The 22,899-nt window shown below is 47.2% G+C and overlaps 1 protein-coding gene across 1 annotated transcript in view; it reads right to left on the bottom strand.

Moving 5' to 3' along the window:
• Positions 1-22,899, bottom strand: part of IGSF21 (immunoglobin superfamily member 21) — a 182,083-nt gene that overhangs the window by 64,948 nt on the left and 94,236 nt on the right. Inside the window, exon 3 of the mRNA XM_060276479.1 lies at positions 21,348-21,469. Within this exon, the coding sequence (XP_060132462.1) occupies positions 21,348-21,469 (122 nt within the window). The remainder of the gene's footprint in view (positions 1-21,347; positions 21,470-22,899) is intronic.

Here is a 22,899-nt window from a genome sequence, read left to right as displayed (position 1 = left end):
TAGGACGTCCCTATTTTCATCAGAGAAATGTTGGAGGGCACAAAGTTCTAGTGTTCTTCTAAAATACTTCTTAGCACATAGCTAATCTATGGAACTTGCTCCCATAGGACTCAGTGTTGGTCACCAACTTGGATGGCATTAAAAGAGGATTCGAAGGCTATTGATGGCTGTGCTTTGGCTCCACAGTTGAAGACAGTAATGCTTCTGAGTACCAGTTGTTAGAAACCACAGGAGGGGAGAGGGATCTCCCACTCAGGTTCTGCTTGTTGGTTTTCCCTTGGGGCCTCTGGTTGGCCACTGCGAGAACAGGATGCTGGACTAGTTGGGCCTCTGGCCTGATCCAGCAGGCTCTTCTTATGTCCTTCAGCTCTCAGCATGATGAGAGGAGAAAAAGTTTTTTTCTCTCTGCAATGCATAATTTTATATGCTGCTATCATCTCGTTGCTTGAAATTCTGCATGTATTGATTAATTTTTTCTTGCAGAGGCTGTTCCTTGGCACCCAATAAACTGTAATGTGGAGTCAAAAGAATGCGAAGAAATTTATATTTCTTTTCTCTCAGCTCCCTCTCCGAGGCCTGAGTTTGCTTGCAATTCACACTCTCAGTGTCAGCTTCACACTCTCCCTGTCCTGACATTTCTCTGCACTGGACAGCATCAGTGCAAAAGTCATGGCTGTCCCTGGGAGTTTGCTTCTCTCTCCCCTTCCATGCTTAGCTGTCATGCTCTGGAACAAGGAGAAGATGATGCGAGACGAAAGCAGGGGGAGAGGGCGAGCAAGCAAGTGTTGTTTTGCAGGCAAGCAGGGGAAACAAAAGATTTCTCAGACAGCTGTGGCGATCAACAAGGAGGAAGTTGAGCGCTGGTGCCCTGCCCTCTCCAACGCCACCAAGCAGCCAAATTCAATTGGCTCCACAGTGTTGTGTCAGGGTGGATGGACCTGTCAATTCAGATTTCTCATTTTTCCAGCCGTAAGTTCAGCTAGCCCCATTTCCACATTAGGGGTGGCATGCTCAGGGTGGAGCATCTTGTTGCCATTCCGAAGGTCCCAAGTTCAAACCCCAGAATCTCCAAGTAGGGCTAAAGATGCTGCCTGTCTAAAACTCTGGAGAGCCAGTGCTGATCAGTGTAGACAATGTTGAGCTAGGGGAACCAGCTTCCTGTGTTTCTATCAGTTTGCAATCTTATATATTTAGAAACTTGTGGGTATTTTCCCTAATATACACATATTTACAAGCAGTCTCCCTCAACACAATGTATCTTTGTAAGATATTTTCACCAATACAGTGGTACCTCTACTTACGAATTTAATGCATTCCGAACACACATTTGCAAGTCGAAAAAAATTGTAAGTCGAATCCCATAGGAATGCATTGAGAGAAAAAATTCGTAAGTTGAAGCAACCCCATCTAAAAATTTGTAAGTAGAAAAAATCCTATCTAAACTGCACCCAAGATGACGGAGCTCCATTCGTAAGTAGAGTTATTCGTAAGTAGAGGTACCACTGTATATGCAATTTTATCCACACTTTACCCTCATATATTAATATATATTATTATTTTCAGCAAGGGGCAGCCAAAATGATCAAGGGGAGATGGAGTAGGGTTGCCATACGTCCAGAATTTCCAGGACATAGCCAGAATACAGCAACCGGAAGCAGTGTCCGGGTGGAAATTGCCAAAATGTCTGGGAAAATCCGGCATATGGCAACCCATGTCGGCAGTGACGTTTTGGGTGATTTTCCTTAAAAACAGCTCAAAAGCTTCAATTTTCTTTGTAATTTTGCCACAACAAACAAAAGGCAAAAAAGCAAACACAAAAAACCCACCTATATAGAGCTCAATAACTTTTGTGTCCAGATTTTCACTTTTTGAAACATGGCAACCCTAAGATGGAGGAACTCTCCTATGTGGAAAGGCTGCAGTTTTGGGAACTTCTCAATTTAGAGAAAACAAAAGTAAGCTGGAAGTTTATAAAATGATGCATGGCCTGGGGAAAGTGGAGAGAGAAATGTTTTTCTCCCTCTCTCATAAGAAGTCATGGGCATGCAATTAAGCTAAGTGTTGGAAGCTTCAGGAGATATTATAAAAGGTACCTCTTCACACTGTGGGATGTAAACAGGTGCAGTCAACTCACAACAGTCCCTAGAGTGTCCACATGGAGGAACACCTGACCAGGTCAGTTTCCTGTTCCTCCACACATGCAAATGAGATGGGAAAGGTGGCAGATAAATTCACTGGGCAGTAGCCATTTCGCCTCTCTTGGACCACACACTTCGAGCAAGCAACATCTTAGTGAGGAGACTCTCTCTAGGCTTCCAGCCAAGAGAGAGAGGAAATGGAGTCTCACTTCATATAAGTGAACTTCACATGTGTATACTACTTTTATCTAAGCTAGTCTACCTCTTGAGTTGTGCTGTATCTCAAGAAGCTTGTAAGTAAACTCTTTTTATACTTTTAAAAGAGCACTGTGTCATGTCTTTTCTTTTAAGAGGGATAAAGTGGGAAATCCAGGAAATATACTTTATTCTAGAGGTTTAAGCACGACCGTGCATTGAAAGGGAATGTTACTCTGCTAAGTTTGGAGCTTGTTAACACAACTGGGAGAGGATATATTTAATAATATTTCCTCATCCACATTCCTGAACATTCCCACACACACAATGCGTTGTCTACTACAGAACTCACCATCCCTCCTCTGCATGACTGGAGGTTTTAAAGCAGAGATTGGACGGCCATCTGCCACGGATGATTTCGTTGAGATTCCTGCATTGCAGGGGGCTGGACTGGATGACCCTCAGGGTCCCTTCCAACTCTACAATTCTATGATCTATTAAGGAGGCAGTGATGGCAACTAACTTGGATGGCTTTAAAAGAGAATTGAACACATTCATGGGAGGATAGAGTCTATCAATAGCTACTTGCCAGAATGGTTATACTCTGCCTCAATGGTCAAGAGGCCTTCATGCTTCTGAACACCAGTTGCTGGAAACTGCAACTGGGGAGAGTGCTTTTTGCATTCGGGTCCTGATTGCCAGCATCCCATAATGGCCATCTGGTTGGTCATTGTGAGAAAAGGATGCTGGACTAGATGGGCCATTTGTCTAATCCAGCAGAGATCTTCTTCCATACTTCTGTCACCTTGAACCAATGACAACCTGTCCACTGTACCTACCTCACAGGATTGTTGTAAAGAAAAAAATGTGCGAGGGAAGGGATCGTGTACAACAGCTTCCACAGATAAATGGAGTGAAAATATTTTTTAGTTGTAAGCTGCCTTGATTCCCTTTCAGGGGAAAAGGTGGGATAATAATAATAATAATAATAATAATAATAATAATAATAATAATAATGGAAACTGTGAGAATGATCAGGAACATACCGGAGAGTAAATCCCATTGAACTCAGTGGCACTGAGTTCTGAGTAAAAAAATACTTCAGATTGCAGTGTAAGTCTGTGCAGTTTCTACCCACAGGGCCGGCGCGTCCATTTAGGTGAACTGGGCAGCTGCCTAGGGCGCTAAAATGGAGGGGGTGCTGGCCAGCCTGCCCGCCGCCCGCCGCCGATGGTGCCGCCTCCACTGCGCCTGTCACCTGTTGAGCGGCTTCAGGCAGCTATCCTGAGGCGTGCGCGCGCCTCCAGAGAGCGGCCTGAAGCTGCTCAACAACAGCTGACAGGCGCAGTGGAGGGGGCCCCAGGCTTGCGCTCCCCGCGTGAAGCTCCGGAGGCGCATGGGGAGTGCGAGCCTGGGGCCGCCTCACCACGCCTCTCAGCTGTTTTTTATTTTATTTTTATTTTTTATTAATGGGGGGGCAGAAGGTGATCTCGCCTAGGGTACAAAAAAACCCTAGCACCGGCCCTGTCTACCCAGTTACCTGGGAGTAAGCTCCAATGAATACAGTGGGACTTACCTCTGAGTAGACAGTGTAAGGCTCCATTTACAATAAAGGAATAAATACTCCATGTGTTTCCTAAAAAAAAAAAAAAACTGCAAGCAGCTGAAGCACTGCAATTATTATTATTTTTAAAAATGTGGATTGGTGACCTTTTCCTTCAAAATTATAGGAAGTATGCCAACTTTACCATTTCCTTCATTTGGCATGGGAATTCTATTTCCAGTAGAAACAGCACACACAAACACACACACATGACTTTAAATTGTTCTCCGAGACATGGAGAGGAGGAAAAAGGAAAACCAGGATATTCTGGGTTCAAATCAGAAACTGGGACGGCGTCTGTAATTCCGGGACTTTTCCTGGAAAATCAGGACACTTGTAGGATATGCTATTATGCTTTTCTTAAATGGGACGCGGGTGGCGCTGTGGTCTAAACCACAGAGCCTAGGGCTTGCCGATCAGAAGGTTGGTGGTTCGAATCCCTGCAACGGGGTGAGCTCCCGTTGTTCGGTCCCAGCTCCTGCCCACCGAGCAGTTCGAAAGCACGTCAAAGTGCAAGGAGATAAATAGGTACCGTTCCGTCCGTGCACTGCTCTGGTTCGCCAGAAGCGGCTTAGTCATGCTGACCACATGACCTGGAAGCTATCTGCAGACAAGCGCTGGCTCCCTCGGCCTATAGAGCGAGATGAGCGCCGCAACCCCAGAGTCGTCTGTGACTGGTCAGGGCTCCCTTTCCCTATTAACTGGTAATCTACAATGGAGGGTTATTGTAGCTTCTTGCTTTCCCATCCTTCTGACCCACTCGGAAGCAAACGCTTCCATGGGAAGTTCCAGAGGAGCCAACAAACACACAGGTATGTTTTCCTGACAGCAACCGCCCAATGCCAGCAATTCAGAAAACGCCCTCCTTTTACATCTTGTAGACAAATCCGTATTCCTCCACCTCTTCCACCTCCTCAAGGAAACAATGGGCTGTTTTCCTCCCCTTTCTCATTTTTTCCCCCCAAAGGTGAAATCTGAAAACACTCTTTTTACTGCAAACAAACGCCACACCACGGTAATTCAGACAATTTGAGCGAGGCTGGCTGAGAATTACAGAGGCTTTTAAGTGCTCAGCGCTGGGCCGGCAGAAAATGGTTCTGCCTGCAAATTGTGTTAGTTCTACAACGTTCACTGGGAGGAGAGGAAGGCAGCTGAGCGAAGTCCCTTCTGGAGGAGATAAGGGCCCCGTTGACAGCTTAGAGGGCTCGGATTTGGAGATGTGTGAGCAGCAGAGAGGAACGGGAACAAGCAATTTTCTCCCCTTCTTGTGTTTTTTCTTTTTTCTTGGGAGGGGTGTGGAAAGATCTGCCAAGAAGGAAGTTGCGCTGATCAAAACAAGGCAAGTCCCTTCTCCTTTGGGGCCCTTTCGTCTTAAAGAAAGGACAAGCATTTCCCCCGAAGGAGCTCTGAGTCAGGGATCAAAAAGTTATAGAGTTGGAAGGCAACCCCATGGGCAATTTAGCCCAGGGGTCCCCAAACTAAGGCCTGGGGGCCGGATGCGGCCCAATCGCCTTCTAAATCCGGCCCACGGACGGTCTGGGAATCAGCATGTTTTTACATGAGTAGAATGTGTCCTTTTATTTAAAATGCATCTATGGGTTATTTGTGGGGCCAGCCTGGTGGTTTTACATGAGTAGAATGTGTCCTTTTATTTAAAATGCATCTCTGGGTTATTTGTGGGTTATTTGTGGGGCATAGGAATTCGTTTAATTTTTTTTTCAAAATATAGTCCGGCCGCCCACAAGGTCTGAGGGACAGTGGACCGGCCCCCTGCTGAAAAAATTTGCTGACCCCTGATCTGGCCCAATCTCCCACAAAGCAGGATTTCCGGACAGATGGCCATCTGACTTCTGTTTAAAAACTTCCAGTGAAGGAGAGTCCATCACCTTCCGAGGGAGTCCCTTCCATAGTCAAAGAACTCTTAGGGCCAGAAAGTTCTTCCTAATGTTTAGTCAGAATCCACTTTCTAGTCCTTTGAATACATTGGTTCAAGTCCTACCCTCCGAAGCAGGAGAAAACAAGCCTGCTCCGTCGTCCGTATGACAGCCCTTCAGGTATTTTGTGTTGGAGTGTTCTGTTGCACATGGAAATGGGAGGCATAATTGCTGCAATTCTGCACCTCGGACTGAGGTCAGAAAAGGAAATCATGCAAGGGCATGTCAACAGAAAACTGTTGCTTCCTGAATCTGCGGAGATTTCGTTAACAGCGTGTTTTTTTCATTTGTGCATTTTTATTAAAGATTTTCTTGATTTACAAAAGTATGTGTGATGTCTCTCTCTCTCTTATTCCCCCCCCCCATGTAACATTTTTTACAAATCGGTTTCATTTGTCAAGACATTAGGAAGAAAAGGGGGAAAGAGGTGGAGGGGGGGAGATGAGTGGGGGTGGGGTCGGGTGGTGAAGTTTCTATTTTACTTAACATATGTGGCGTTATGTGTCAGCAGGGCCGTCTCAAGCAGGTCGGGCGCCCTGGCGCTGAGGCGCAGACATCGCTCTGGCGCCCCCGCCCTCACAGCGCGCAGCTCCCTGCCTTTTCCCACCTGTCCTGGGAGGGTAGGACTGACTCCAGCTACAGGCTCTTAGATACCCCATAAGGGAAAGGCAGCAGTTTTTCTTTCTTTCTTACAACAGTTTGTTCCATGCACCTACCGGTAGTATTTAGAGGCATGCTTCATCTGTATGTGAAGATTTTATCCAGCGTAGTCAGCAGGGTCTATTTCTTCACTACATGTGAAGACCCTCCAAGAGCCCCTATTTTCCAGGGACAGTCCCGGATTTACAGAAGCCATCCCAGTTTTTGATTTGATGCTGGAATGTCCCCCTTTTCCTTAGGACATCCCTATTTTCATCAGAGAAATGTTGGAGGGTATGGTGTTATCTGACCTACGAGCAATCTGAAGGCAGACCTGTTTAGGAAAGTTTTTAAATGTTTAATGTTTTATTATGTTTTTATATATGTTGGGAGCCACCCAGAGTGGTTGGGGCAACACTCTTAAACATGAATAGTAAAATCATCATCATCATCATCATCATCATCGTAATTGAATAGGAGCTCCCTATTTTCATCAGAGAAATGTTGGAGGGTATGCATGTATTCAGATAATTGGCCATTTCTCCCTCCTCCCTCTCTCTCCCCCCCTCTCTCACACAAACATTCTCTTTATAAATGTACTGCAGAAACAAGTTTTGAGGTCAAGATCACAGGATGGAACTAAAAAGTTCCAATGCAATCCCCTCTGTGAGTTCTCTCACTGTTGGGGCGAGGAGGGGGGGGGAAGCACTTTCTCTGATATGGAAAGAGAACAAAGTCAATAAAGATGAGAAAAGGAACAATACTCTTACAAGCAGGGGGGAAGAGAGAGGGAGGGAGGGAGGGAGAGAAAGAGAGAGAACATTTTGCATTCCAAGAGGAGAAGGAAATTGTCAAGTCAGGGAATATGTAATCAATTAGTAAAGCCCCAGAAATACTTGCAAAACAATAATTAGTCATGTCAGAAAAATTCCACAACAATTAAACTGGTGGCTGAGCAGAACACGGGCTGCCAAGGAAACAAAAGTCAGGATTAAAAGGAAGAGAAGGAGAGATAAGCGCGATCCACTTTGCTGTGGATTGCACATGCTAGCCAGCATTGTGGAACTTCATCCACATAACTGCCAACCCTCCCCCCCCCCGCCGCTTTTATATTTGTCAACATCCAAAAACTCTGAAGGAGAAATAGATGGCGGTTACAGGATGAGCCAACATGGTGGTGCCCTGCAGAAGTTCTGAATTGCAATTCTCATCATTCCTTCCCAGTGGCCACTGCTGGTCACTGGGATTGGTGGGGCGGGGGGCGGGGAAGGAGGGAGCCTGACAGAGCCAGTGATAGGCATAGCTGTCAACTTTCGGATTTGAAAATAAGGGATCAGCAGCCTCACCTGTCCCGGGGACAGTCCACGGCAGGGGTAGGCAACCTAAGGCCTGTGGGCCGGATGCGGCCCAATCACCTTCTCATTCCGGTCCGTGGACGGTCCAGGAATCGGCATGTTTTTACATTAATAATAATAATAATAATAATAATTTATTTATACCCCACCCATCTGGCCGGGTTCCCCCAGCCACTCTGGGCGGCTTCCAACAAAAGATTAAAATACAGAAATCAAACATTAAAAGCTTCCCTAAACAGGGCTGCCTTGAGATGCCTTCTAAAGGTCTGGTAATTGTTGTTCTCTTTGACCTCTGATGGGAGGGCATTCCACAGGGTGGGTGCCACTACCGAGAAGGCCCTCTGCCTGGTTCCCTGTAACTTGGCTTCTCGTAGCGAGGGAACCATCAGAAGACCCTCGGCGCTGGACCTCAGTGTCCGGGCAGAACGGTGGGGGTGGAGACGCTCCTTCAGGTATACGGGACCGAGTAGAATGTGTCCTTTAATTTAAAATGCATCTCTGGGTTGTTTGTGGGGCATAGGAATTGATTCATTCCCCCCCCCCAAAAAAATATATAGCCCGGCTCACCACATGGTCTGAGGGATGGTGGACCGGCCCATGGCTGAAAAAGGTTGCTGACCCCTGGTCTACGGTATATCTAACAATCCAGGATAGCAGCGTGAAACAGCGCTGGAATAAGGGAATTTCCAGCAAAAAAAGGGAAGATTGACAGCTGTGGTGATAGGTGGAGCCAAAGCCAGAATCCACAGAGTCACTGGCTCTGACATCCCCTACTGTTCAGCTCCCTGCCTTCCTCCCTACCAGTCTCAATGGGCACTGATGTGGGTCTGGTGCAGAAACTTCAGCTGATGGCTTGGCTGGCAATGGGTAAAGACTACTGCCAATGCGTGCTACTGGTGTTGAAAGACTTGCACCGACTTCCCATCTGCTACTGGGACAGGTTTTGGTACTGGTGTACAAAGCCGTGAACAACTCAGGCGCAGAATACCTTATCCCTGTATGTTCCAAATGGGTCACTTGTGGGATGTGACACATAGATAGCAGCCAAGTACAACATTCCTAGAGCGGACACGAAAGGGGATGTTTGCTCTAGCCAGTCGGAACTTCCCGTTTCCTCCTGGGCCGGGACATACTTTCTCTTGCATGAGGTGGGCGTGACCTTACCTGTGCAGGTAAAGAAAAGTACAAGGCATGCAGCCATCTCTCTCTCTCTTTGACTTCCTCCTCAGGAGGACCAACAGCTCTTTTTAGCTAGAGATGCCCTGTTGGCTTTCAGCCAACAGAGGACAAAGAGACTATCTCCATATGGGATAGACTCACATATATATTAACTGTAACGAAGTCTGCCTTCAGGGATCCATCTGTGAACTGATGATGCTGTGCGCAAACTGCTTTTATATCTTTAAATAAGATTGTCATGTGTTCATTCTTTTAAGAGGGAAAATAAGGGATCTTACCAGGAATCTATACAGTGGTAGCTCGGGTTACAGACGCTTCAGGTTACAGACTCTGCTAACCCAGAAATAGTACCTCGGGTTAATAACTTTGCTTCAGGATGAGAACAGAAATCACGCGGTGGAGGCACAGCGGCAGCAGGCGGTAAAGTGGTACGTCAGGTTAAGAACAGTTTCAGGTTAAGAACAGACCTCCAGAACGAATTAAGTTCTTAACCCAAGGTACCACTGTATTGAGAAGCTTAAACAAGCTTGCAAGCAGCTACCCGCTGTGCGTTTAAAGGGGAATATTTACAACTCTGCTAAGTTATAGAACTTGCTAGAGCAAGTTAGGAAGAATATTAATAAACAATATATCCTCTCCTGCCTCCCTGAACATTCCCACATCACTGAGATCATTTGGCAAGGGAGCCCAACAGTAGGTGGCGTAGAGCCATTGAAAGGCAGGGCCAATTTGTTCTTGTTTCTCCCCGGGCCCCACCCCTCCTCCATCCTGCTGAGTTTTACAAGGGGAACACTGAGCCAAGGAAGAGGAGGAAGCAGGCAGGCAGGGCTACCCACCTCCCCCTGGGGTTGGGTATAAGGAAGGAGGCTGGTGTGGGCTGGATGAGGGCAGACTGAGTTTGGTGGGGCAACAGTCAAATGGAACGGCCTCCAATTGCTCAGATCAGGGTTTCCCAAACCTGGATCTCCAGCTGTTTTTGGACTGCAACTCCCATCATCCTTAGCTAGCAGGACCAGCTGTCAGGGATGATGGGAACTGTAGTCCAAAAACAGCTTAAGACCCAAGTTTGGGAAACCTTGCCTTAGATTAAAGAAGCTACCATCAAAGATGAGGAATGGAGTTCAGTTATGAGTAACGGAAGCTGCCTTTTACCAAGTGCACCTTGTTCAATCTTGCTTAGAATTGTCTACACTGACTGGCAGGAGTCTCCCGCTACTCTAACTGAAGAAGCCAGGGGTTGAACCTGTGACCTTCTGCTTGCAAGGCAGATGCTCTACCCCTGAGCGATGGCCCTTCCCCAAACCCTTCTCTATCTAGCCTAGCACCCTGTTCTCACAGCGGCCAAACAGATGCCCCAATGGCAAACCCTCAAGTAGTTCAGGATAGGGTGCAGTACACGTTCCTGGCATCTCCAGAAAGGACAAAATCAGAGTTTTCAAGATCGAATGCAGGAGTCAGCCAAAGCTGCAAGGGAGCCAAGCGAATGAGATCACCGGCATGCGGGTGGATCGTTATCCTCAATGGTTTACGTCCCCCGGTGCTCAGGAAAATTAAAACACAAGTCCTGAAATATGCTCAGACCAATTCTGAAGAAATAGCGCCCAACGTAACGAGATGCGATATCCCAGCCTTTCTCCTTAAATTAAGCCTCTCTTTAGCATTTTTATGCCCCAGTTTGGGATTTTATAAGCCTGCCCGTAAAGCCAACGGCATAATGAGTAATAAATCCAAACACACAAAGAGTGATTTCTTGCTTTTGAGGGGTAGCAGCATTTATTTATTTATTTCCCCACCCCGCACTCCCGCTCTACATGCACGCAGAGCCTGGATCCATTTTTGTCTGAATTTATGTCAACCCATCTCCACACGATTCCATCCCACCCGGTGGCAGAACAGGCAGGGCTTCCAAGAAAGCCAGGCTAAGCCTGTCACTGCCAAGTGTCAGGCGAATGGGACTGCATGCCCCTCTCCGCAGCATCTGGTATGCTCGAGGGGATGGGAGATCAGAAGGCAGGGAGCTGGAAAAGGGCCAAAGGGACGGCAGATACCGGATCTTCCCCGTGTGGAAAAGGCAGAACCGTCCATTTACGAACGCCACAGGGGATCACAAATGCAACACCTGGAACCTGCGATGGGTTTAGCAAGTGGAGAGGTGAGGTTCGGCATCAGAAGGTGACCACAGGACAACGGTGCCCGGGTGACTTACGAATAAGAATGTAAGGAGATCCTGCAGGATCAGGCCAATGGCCCATCCAGTCCAGCATCCTGTTCTCACAGTGGCCAACCAGATGCCCCAAAAGGGAAGTCTGCAAGCAGGACCCAAGCAAAACAGCAACTCTCCCCTTCTGGGGTTTCCAGCAATTAATCTTAAGAAACATAGAATTATAGAATTGTAGAGTTGGGAAGGACCATGAGGGTCATCTAGTCCAACCTCCAGCAATGGAGGCATCTTTTACCCATTGTGGGGCTTGAACCCATGACCGTGAGATTAAGAGTTTCACATTCAACCAACTGGGCTACATGTGGAGGGAGAATGTAGCTAATGTGGCTAGTAGCTGTTGATAGCTTTATCCTCCAGGCCAGGGTTTCCCAAACTTGGGTCTCCAGCTGTTTTTGGACTACAGTTCCCATCATCCCCGACCAACATTATTAGGTATGCTTAAGAACAGGCACCCCCAAACTGCGGCCCTCCAGATGTTTTGGCCTACAACTCCCATGATCCCTAGCTAACAGGACCAGTGGTCGGGGAAGATGGGAATTGTAGTCCAAAACATCTGGAGGGCCGAAGTTTGGGGATGCCTGCTTAAGAACATAAGCCTGCTGGATCAGGCCAATGGCCCATCTAGTTCAGCATCCTGTTTTCACAGGGGCCAACCAGAAACAAGTAAGCAGGACCAAAGCACAAGTGCTCTCTCCTCTCCTGGGGTCCTTGGAAACTGGTATTCACAAGTATTGTTGCAGAGCATACCCACCATGACTGGTAACCATTGATAGACTTGAATTTGCCCAGTCCTCTTTTAAAGCCATCTAGGTCTGCGGCTATCCCCGTCTCCTGCAGAAGTGAGTTCCATGCTTTAACTATGTGCTGCGTGAACAAGGGAATCGGAGGAGAATTTGGCAATTTTCGCTTATCCGCCTAATTTCTAGAACGGAAATCAATCCAGCAAATACTATTGGCATTCACTGTGCCTGTTGATTCTGATGGGCAATCGATATGTAATTGATTACATTCCCCCCACTACCGCCACCTTTACATTGTGTTAAATTTCGAGATATTCATGCTTATTCTTTATTTATTGCATGAATATCCTTCTTCTCCAAGGAGCTCAAGGTGGCCTATATATGGTTTCTCCCCTCTCATTTGATTCCCCACAACAACCTGTGACGTAGGGCTGAGAGAGGCAGTGACTGGCCAGGTTCACCCAGTGGGTTTCATAAATGAGTAAGGCAATGAGACGGGGCCTCTAACCAATGGTCTGATGCTCTAACCACTACACAACACTGGATATGGTGTCAGTAGACCTGAAAGAGCCAATCAGGTGCCTCAGGGTGCTATAAGGACTCCCAGAGTGGTTTCCTTTCCTAATTTATTCATCTAAGGAATTCAAGGTTCATAGTTCTCAGGCTCCTCCTCATTTAATTCCCACAACTTGGGAGGTTGCTTAGTCTGAGAGGCAGGGACTGGCCAAGGGATGGAAGTATAGGCTAAGTCGGGATTTGAATCATGGTCTCCCAGATCCTAGTCCAAACACACAACTCTAACCATGCTGGCTTTATAGAGATAGAAAGATACCGGTAGGTGTTTAGGTAGATATGACAGGTGTACTGGAAGAAGCAAAGATCACCAGTGTTGAAGCAATGATTCTTCAACATCAACTTAGTTGGACTGGTCATGTTGTGTGGGTGACTGATTATCGTCTTCCAAAACAACTACAGTGGTCCCTGAGGTTACGGACGCTTCAGGTTACAGACTCCGCTAACCCAGAAATAGTACCTTAGGTTAATAACTTTGCTTCAGGATGAGAACAGAAATCGCACGGCAGTGGTGCGGCAGGACCCATTAGCTAAAGTGGTACCTCAGGTTAAGAACAGATCTCCAGAACAAATTAAGTTCTTAACCCAAGGTACCACTGTACTCTATTCCGAACTTAAAAATGGAAAGCGTAATGTTGGTGGTCAACAAAAGAGATTTAAAGACCCTCTCAAATCAAATCTTAAAAAAAGTAGTATAAACACTGACAACTGGGAAACACTGGCTTGCGGCCGTTCCAATTGGAGAACAGCCTTTAGCAAAGGTGTCATGGGCTTTGAAGATGCTCAAACTCAGGACGCAAGGGAGAAACGTGCTAAGAGGAAGGCTCATTTGGCAGACTCTCACCGTGACCAACTCCCGCCTGGAAACCTATGTCCTCACTGTGGAAGGATGTGTGGATCCAGAATTGGCCTCCACTGTCACTTACGGACTCACTGTTAAAACAGTGTTTATGGAAGACAATCATACACAGCTATGAGTGATTGACAAGAAGAAGAAGAAGAAGAAGAAGAAGAAGAAGAAGAAGAAGAAGAAGAAGAAGAAGAAGAAGAAGAAGAAGAAGACATCACTTTGTACAGCACATAGCACAGCACCATTGCTAACAGATGCTAAATAGGAGCTAGGTAGCACCACAAATCCAGTGTCGAGTGAGCCTCCATCTATTGGAAGCAACAGACTTGGAAAATATAGAGTTGGTAAATCGCACCTCTGGGCCACTAGAGGGAGCCAAACAATTTCCCATGGGCATTGTAAAGCTCACCAGGGAGGGAGAGGAGGGAGACCTTGTGGGTGGAGGTGGGAGAGAGGAGGGCTTGGAAGGGTTGCCCAAAGCGGTACTACAATGTCATGCTGCAAAAAAATACGATGAATGGGGTGCTGATTAGGTCTACAGTTTTAAAAATAGGCGATGTGGCAGGATGTAATTAATTAGCAAGATTGGCAAGGGAGGGGCAGAACGGGGGAGCCATCAGCAGAACAAGGGAGAGGGAGAAGGAAGGAAGGAAGGAAGGAAGGAAGGAAGGAAGGAAGGAAGGAAGGAAGGAAGGAAGGAAGGAAGGAAGGAAGGAAGGAAGGAAGGAAGGAAGGAAGGAAGCAATTGTAGAACTGTAAAGTGGGAAGTAGTTACCCCAAGGGTCATCTACTCCAACCTCCAGCAATGCAGGAGTCACAGCTAAATCATCCCCGATGGAGGACCACCCAACTTCTACTTAAAAACCTCCAACAAAGAGATGAAGGGAATTGGGGTGATCCAAGGAAGGATGCCAGCCAGCAGTTTGCGGGCAGTGGAGAATTGTCCACCCTCTTGTGAACCCCAGAAGAGCCCTGAAGCTGGTTCAGGCCAAAGGGGTTTCCATCTGGTCAGGAGTCCTGCTCTCATAGTGGCCACTCAGATGCCCTAATGGGCAACCCACAAGCAAGACCAGAGATTAACAGCAGCACTTTATAATAATAATTATTATTCCCAGCCAATGGCATCCACGACCATACTGGAGATGGAGCATAGCAATCATGGCTAGTAGCCATTGAGAGCATTACCCTCCATTCATATATTCTGAGTCAGGCCAGCGGCAGTGGTTCTCCAGGGTTTCAGGCAGAGGGTCTCTCCTGGCCCTACATGGAAATGCCACTGGGGATTGAACCTGCATGCAAAGTAGGTGCTTTACTGCTGAGTTACCGCCCTTCCCTAAGGAGCAGAGGAGAGCCAAGGTCCAGAGGGATATGGAGCGTGTATGTGTGCGAGGGGGGGGGGGGAGAGGAGAAATAATCATAAAGTTGGAAGGGTCCCTGAGGATCATCCAGTCCAACCTCCCACAATGCAGGAATATGCCGCTGTCCCCTATGGGGATCAAACCTGTGACCTTGGCGTTATCAGCACCATGCTCTAACCAACTGAGCTATCCAGTGGAGATGGCCAGGAAGCCAAGCAATTGGTGTGGGGTCCCAGCTCAGGGATGTCTGGATGTGATAGTTACTCATGGTTACTGGTAGTGTAGAGATCTGTCAAACGTAAGAAGAGGCTGCTGGATCAAGTCAAAACCCATCCAGTCCAGCACCCTGTTCTCACAGTGGCCAACCAGAAGAGCCTGCAGGATGAGGCCAATGGAGTCCAGAAACCTCTTCTCACACTGGCCAACCAGAAACCTGCAAGCCGGATCCAAGATCAACTCTCCCCTCCTGCATTTTCCAAAAACTGGTGTTCAGAAGCATTAACTACTTTATGCCCTGCATGAAGAAGAACTTCCTGCACACATAGGTTCTCGAACTCTTTGCTCGTCTGACCTCTGACAAGAGCTGAACCCTGACAAAATACCTTAATCTTCTGAGGGAGTTTACGACTGACCAGCCTGCCTGAAACCTCTTAAGGAGCTGCCCTCTGGCATAAATCTTGCCCATTTTTTTTTTGTTTAATTGAGAAAAGATTGCATTTTTCTCTCTGGTAAATCTTCCTCGCCTCATTCTCCACTTCCCCTGCGACACGGCAGGCCTTGTCGCTCTGGCGTCTTGAAGTGGCGGGACTTCCTCTTGCTTGAAATGCATTAATTTGTAAATATCTTCATTTATATGTAAATGTGGGTGCCTTATCCCTTACGCCTCTCCAGCCAATCGGGAACAGCGTGCAGGCTGTTTTCACATCAAACTGCTCTTGCCTTTATGCAACGGTTTTTGGGTTGCTGGGCTGACAACTCCCCCCTACCCCAACCCCAAATATCATTGTCACTTTCGCTCCCTTCCCTTGCCATTATTTTTTATTTCAAATCTCTCTTCTCCTTCCCTCCATAATGGAAGCACTCCTATCTCCTGTCCCCAGGCTGGACCGTATGTGTGAAACAGAATTTCCGTGGTCTTACAGAGCGTTTTGACATCTTCATTTCCAAAACAGAAACCTCCCCTCATTTTCATTTATTTATTTTTAAGCAGACGGTGGACTTACAGGGTGAGATGGATATGAATAAAGTAAGAATGAAAGAATGAAACAGGTGTTTCCTGGATTGAAGGGGTTAGATTAGATGACCCTTGGGGTCTCTTCCAACTCTACAATTCTAGGATTCTAAGAACCTTGGTCTAGAGGCTACCAGCAGAGAGAAAGAGAAAGATCTGAGGGTCAGAGAGAGATATTTGGGAGGGTGGTCATTCCCCATTCTGGGTCTGAAAACCCCTCTTGGTCCTGTGGCAATACTGCTCCCACCCTTGAGTGGGGGTGAATCTGCCACACACACCCTGACCTAGAAAGAGGAATCCATGGGGCATTACCCTAGGAAGGAGCATCCTGTTCTCACAGTGGTCACCCAGATGACTGTGGAAAGCCTGCAAGCAGGATTTGAACCCAAGTGCACTCTCCCCTCCAATGGTTTCTGGCATGTATAAGAATTGCTGCCACAGACTGTGGACGCAGAGCCTGTCCACCATGCCTCCTAGCCATTGATATCCCTCTCCGTGAATTTGTCTAATCCTCCACCTGCGTTGGTGGCCATCAGTGCTTCCTGTGGCAGGGAGTCCCACAGTTTAACCCTGTGCTGCGTGAAGCAGCCCTTCCTTTTATCTGTCCCGAATCTTCCGACATTGGATGTCCACAAGTTCCAATGCTACCGGAGGTGGGGGGAGAACTTTTCTATATCCGCTCCATCTTATCCTTGCAAGCCACTAGACCAGATGGGGTCTTGGTCTGATCCACTGATGCTCTTCTTCATATAACCAAAATCCTCAGAGATGTGGGCTCTGCCATTGTGGAGGCACTCAGCAATTTGGGTGAACGATGAAATTGTTTCACAACAATATATTATACCTGCGCTTGGTGTGATCCATGAAGATGAACCTTCTCCAGGTTCATTTTTCAGCTCGGAAGAAGTGATCCCTTAACTTTTAATCACAGCTCTGTTTACAGCACCCCTGATGAACAGGACCCCCCCCCCAATTATTTTTGCTGTGGCTACAGCAGCCGCCATTCACCATTTCATCCCTTCTCGAGCAGGCTCAGAGCAATCAGGGACCACACGAACGCTGCAGTGCTTTGTAAGCAATCAAATTTTGCCACTTGCTGATGTTACATTATAGCCCATTTGGAATAAGAGCAATGCTTTTCTAAGGCAGTAAAGAGTGGCCCTCCAGAAGTATATGGACTTCAGCTCACATCTGTCCAAGAATGAATGGCCAGTGGTCCCCCATCACTGCATTAAAGCAGGCATCCCCAAACTGCGGCCCTCCAGATGTTTTGGCCTCCAACTCCCATGACCCCTAGCTAACACGACCAGTGGTGAGGGATGATGGGAATTGTAGTCCAAAACATCTGGAGGGCCGAAGTTTGGGGATGCTTGCATTAAAGGTAGAGTAGGGGCAGCAAAGGCAAGTGATGGCCTAGTTCAGGGATGAGGAAATTGTGGCCCTCCAGGTATTGATGGACTCCAACTCCCATCAGCCCCACCCAATATAGGGAATGATAGGAGAGATGAGAGTTGTAGTCCAGCAACATTGGGTACCATAGGTTACTCATCTCTGCAGAGTTGTGATGGAGTTAGCTGGAAGCAGTAAAGGTAACTGCTGGTCTAGTCCAGGGGTGGGGGACTTGTCACTCTCCAGATCTTACTGGGCTTCCCAGTCCCATCAATCCTAGCCAGTGGTCAGGGATGATGATGGGTGTTGTAGTTCAGTAACAGCTGGAGGGCCACAAATTCCTCAGACCTGCCTCAAAAGAAGACAGGGTAGTGATGGAGGAAGCTAGGGGCAGTGATGGTCTAGTGATGGTCTACTGTAGTTCGGGGATGAGGAACTTGGAGGGCCACAGTTTTCCCAACACTGCCATAAGGTCACATGGGTGATCCTAGCCAATCAGGGATCATAAATAATCTGGGTCACCCCCCCCCCAAAAAAAAATCACCCCATGGGGGAGTGCCTGTAAGACTCCAAGGAAGGACTTCATTAAATTGAAGCTTCTCCATTCAGCTCTGTTCTAGAATATACAGAGTCTGGCTAAAATATATCAGAGCACCTTAAAAAGTGATGTCCTATGAGGGGGGGAATCCAAAGGGTTTCAGTAACATCACAAAGCAGGGTGAAAGCTTCACCCAAGTTTGCACACTCTTCTAAACCGTTGTGTTGGCCTAATAAAGGCATAGCTGTCAACTTTCAGAATTGAAAATAAGGGATCAGCAGCCTCACCTGTCCCGGGGACAGTCTACGGCCGGCATAGGCAACCTTGGCTCTCGAGATGTTTTGGAACTGCAACTCCCATGATCCCTGACCACTGGCCCTGTTAGTTAGGGATCATGGGAGTTGTAGTTCCAAAACATCTTGAGAGCCAAGGTTGCCTGTGCCTAGTCTACGGTATATCTAACAATCCAGGATAGCAGCGGGAAACGGCGCTGGAATAAGGGAGTTTCCTGCAAAAAAAGGGAAGGTTGACAGCTGTGGCTTGGAATAAGGGAGTTTCCCGCAAAAAAGGGAGGGTTGACAGCTGTGAATAAAGGTATCCTGCTAATGTGGAGTTTGTAGCACCCTAAAGACAAAGACATCTAGCACAAGCTCTCCTGGACTCAAGTCCACTTCATCAAATGCACGAAGCGCTAATTTCACTTGTCGGGTGTATAACAGCCAGGTCAAATGGCCGTGAGAGGCAAAGAACTGTAGCCTGCAACAATTCAATTAGCGCTGAAATGCATGCAGAATGAGCACGGGGGGCCCTTCACCACCGCAGCATCATTGCCCTTGGACAATGATGACCACTCCAGGGAGCATCCTGGTGAAATGGACAGAAGCGGTCATTGGTGCTGCCCACAAAGCCTCAGAGGTGTCTCATCCTGGGGAAAGAGGGTGTCAAAGACCCATTCCTATTTTTGCCGCAAGGTCCCCGTCTCCAGCATTTGAGAGCACCCAAGTGGAGCTTCTAAGCCACTGAGAACAAGAAGTCCCTCCACACTTTTGTGTTGACTGGATCCAATCAGAGGGAAAGGAGGCTACAGGGGAGAGTCTGCTGGAACCATCAAGGCAAGTTTTTCCAACCCACCCACCCCCTGTCTGGGACATTAATAATAATAATAATAATAATAATAATAATAATAATAATAATAATAATAATAATAATAATTTTATTTAAACCCCGCCCATCTGGCTGGGTTTCCCCAGCCACTCTGGGCGGCTTCCAACAGAAACATTAAAGTACACTAATTTCTTAAAGATTGAAAGCTTCCCTAAACAGGGCTGCCTTCAGATGTCCTCTAAAAGTCTGGTAGTTGTTTTTCTTTTTGACATCTGGTGGGAGGGCATTCCACAGGGCGGGTGCCACTACCGAGAAGGCCCTCTGCCTGGTTCCCCGTAACTTGGCTTCTCACAGCGAGGGAACTGCCAGAAGGCCCTCGGCGCTGGACCTCAGTGTCCAGGCAGAGTGATGGAGGTGGAAACGCTTCTTATAAGGAAAAGATGCTGCTTAAATGGTTTGGTTTTTTGTCTTCCCTTAACTTTCTTTTTGGTAGAGGATGTTCTGCGCCTTTTAGACAGGAACACAGATATGCCTGGTTTTTAATGCCGTTAAAAGGTTTTGACCCTGTATCATTGTGTTTGTGTTACTGTATTTGCATGCATCTGCTTATTCCTGTGAGCCTCTTTGGGAATCTTTGGGGCTGAAAGGCCCCCAAATATCCCAGTTACATAATGTAGGAGTGAAGATCGGCTCCTAGGGTCGCCTCAGGAGAAGGGGCAGTGGAGGAACACAAAGGAGTTGCTGTTCTGTATGCTCCAGAGCTACAGAACATTTAGGAATCACCAAAAACACGTTTCAAGAGAATGGTGTGCAAGTTCTGTCCTGTATTTTGAGAAGTTAGCTCAAATGCACACAAATGTACATGTATCAAACAAATGTTGGAAATGTAAGGACTATGAGCAGTCATTCTATCATATGGGATGGGCCTGCAGGAAGCCAAAGGCCTTTACGGACATGAGATATAATGAAATTAAGAAACATTTTCAAGTGACTTTCCCCAAGATCCCAGGATCCTTCCTGCTGGGGATATTAGACAGCGAAATCCCAAAGGAAGCCTCAAGGGTATTTACAGTATGTATGTGACTATAGTGGCAAGGATTCCCTATGCACAGAAATAGAAGGAGGAGAGAATCCTCTCAAAGGTTGATGAAAATCTTGGAATACGCAGAGAGGGCAAAACTGACTCCACTGATAAAAGATACAAATTTAGAATCCTTTAAAGAAGACCGAAAACCATTTCTAGTTTATATAAAAAGTTATTTACCATATGCAAAGGCCACAGTGGGGTTTGAAGTGTAAGAAAACAGCAGAATATATTAAGAAACATGTTAGAGAGGAGGAAATTAGATAAAACGGAACCTTAAACCGAAACTGTATGCAATTTGAGTTATAAACATTGATGACGGTGAGCGGGGAGTCGCTGGTTTTGTTGAACTGGAATATAATTGCTGAGTAACAAACACAACTTTCTCTATGGGAAGAAGAATAAAATACAGTGGTACCTCTACTTATGAATTTAATGCGTTCCGAACACACATTTGTAAGTCAAAAAAAATTGTACGTCGAATCCCATAGGAATGCATTGGGAGAAAAAATTCGTAAGTCGAAGCAACCCTATCTAAAAATTCGTAAGTAGAAAAAATCCTATCTAAACTGCGTCCAAGATGGCGGATGGAGCTCCATTTGTAAGTAGAAAAATTCGTAAGTAGAGTTATTTGTAAGTAGAGGTACCACTGTATTAGCGAAAAGAAAGGCAACACATGGAGATCTCCCCAGATTGTTGCAATGCAGCCTATTTATTGGTATTTTATACTTGCACAATTATCGTATAATCTTAGAAGGGGGCGTGGATCGGAGGGAACATGGCTGTGACTATCACAAATTTGCCGCTAGGGCACTGTCTGGGCTCTGCTGCTCACCGGGAGGGAGAGGGGCTGGGCAGTGGGGTGGTCAACGCAGTGTGGACACGTCAGCAGACCGAACTAGACACTAGGCCAATGTGCCGACGCAGCACAGACTTCCTTCCTGGACCTCAGGAAGAAGCAGTGACTTCAGTGCCCGGAGGCGAGATATGTGGCGCTGCCCGCCATCCACTCCTAGTAAGAGCTGTTCGACAGTGGAATTTGCTGCCAAGAAGTGTGGTGGAGTCTCCTTCTTTGGAGGTCTTTAAGAATGCTTTGATGGTGTCAAGAATGCTTTGATGGTGTTTCCTGCTTGGCAGGGGGTTGGACTGGATGGCCCTTGTGGTCTCTTCCGACTCTATGATTCTATGGTTCTAAATGACATTGACAGCGACTTACCGCACCGTGGACTGGTACACCAGGTCCTCCCTCTTACGGTAGTTCTCCATGTGCGACTGGTTGGTGGAGAACATTGCGTCAAAGGTGAAGATCTTCTGTTTGATGGTGCCACCGTCCGTCACCTGCCAAGGGGAACAGAACGCAGTTGGAGGCGGTCCAGAATGGGAAAGTAACTAACAGGCTTCTAACGAAACTCTTCGGAAACAGGGCGAGTTATTTGATGAATCGTGGAAGCTTAGAGTTGGAGCCCCCAAGGGTCATCTAGTCCAACTCACTTCTTCCCTCCCTCCCTCCCTCCCTCCCTCCCTCCCTCCCTCCCTCCCTTCCAGGAATCAGTTACCCAACTGCTGATATGGCTATGCAGCCAGACCCCTTATCTATCCCATCTTCCTCCCTGCAGAGGAGCAGCTGGAAAACATGCCAGGGTGATGGCATGGAAGGTAAGGACTCTCAGACTGACTGCAGAGACTAGTGATTAGAGTACCCGAGTGGGACATGGGAGACCAGGGTTCAAATCCCTGCTGGCGTTGAAGCTTACTTTGCAGCCTTGGGTACAAGTCACTCTCTCTCAGCCTAACCTAGCCCACAGGGATTAAATGAGGACCTAGGAGACCAGGGTTTGAACCCCCCCCCCAGTCACAAAGCTCACTGCAGGGACCTTGGTGGGAGCCACTGCCTCTCAGCCAAACCTACCTCACAGGGCTGTTTTGAGGATTAAATGGGGAGGGGGAGAAGCATCATCTTGAGCTCCTTTGGGGGGGGGGAGAGGTGGAATATAAATGTGATAAATAATATTAACAACAAAACAGCCACCACATTTAATTCTTATTTCTCTCTCTTTCTCTCAGACCAGCCAGATACTTCAACGTCGCCCTCCCCTCCCTGTTTCCACCCTTCAGCCAAAAGATTAGAAAACATTATTCTCCCTCTCCTTCTCTGCTTAGCTGCAGTTAGGGCATGTTTAAAGATAAATTAGTACAAACGCGGCGAGAAAAAAGAATTACCCAGGGAATATTTTTCCCCTCTAAAAAAGAGAAGAAGAAGAAAAGATATATATTTGAAAAAGGGAAGGGGGAAAAAAAACACTAGGAAAGAAAGCAGCCCACTTTGATCCGCAAGCTTCAGCAATCGCCATTCAAAGACCGGCAGCGGGGGAGATGAAACCAGAAAACATGCCGGAGGGCCTGGAGGAAGACGAGGGAACGAGGTTGGGCCACCGCCGAGCTCTGAAGATCAGGCCGTAGCTTTTAAAGTCTTAGCAAGCATCGGGGGGGGGGGGGGGCCAGCCAAGGCTTCAGATCTTGCTTGGTTATTTATCTCCTGCACATTTGAGCACACATTTTGCAGGGTTGCATTTCTTCCCCCCCCCCACTCTTACATTATCTTGTGAAACACATGCACACACCCCATAACCTTGTGATGGATTCTGAGGGCAAGCTAGCTACAGATCTAATCTACTCTCACAGTCCCTCCATTCTGTTCGCACTGAACTGCAGACCCTCCAAGTGTCCCTATTTTCCCGAGGACGTCCCTGATTTAGAGAAGCCACCCC

This window comes from Zootoca vivipara, chromosome 6 (assembly GCF_963506605.1).
Source record: "Zootoca vivipara chromosome 6, rZooViv1.1, whole genome shotgun sequence".
Lineage (NCBI taxonomy): Eukaryota > Metazoa > Chordata > Lepidosauria > Squamata > Lacertidae > Zootoca > Zootoca vivipara.
This window is presented reverse-complemented; position numbering and strand designations above follow the sequence as displayed.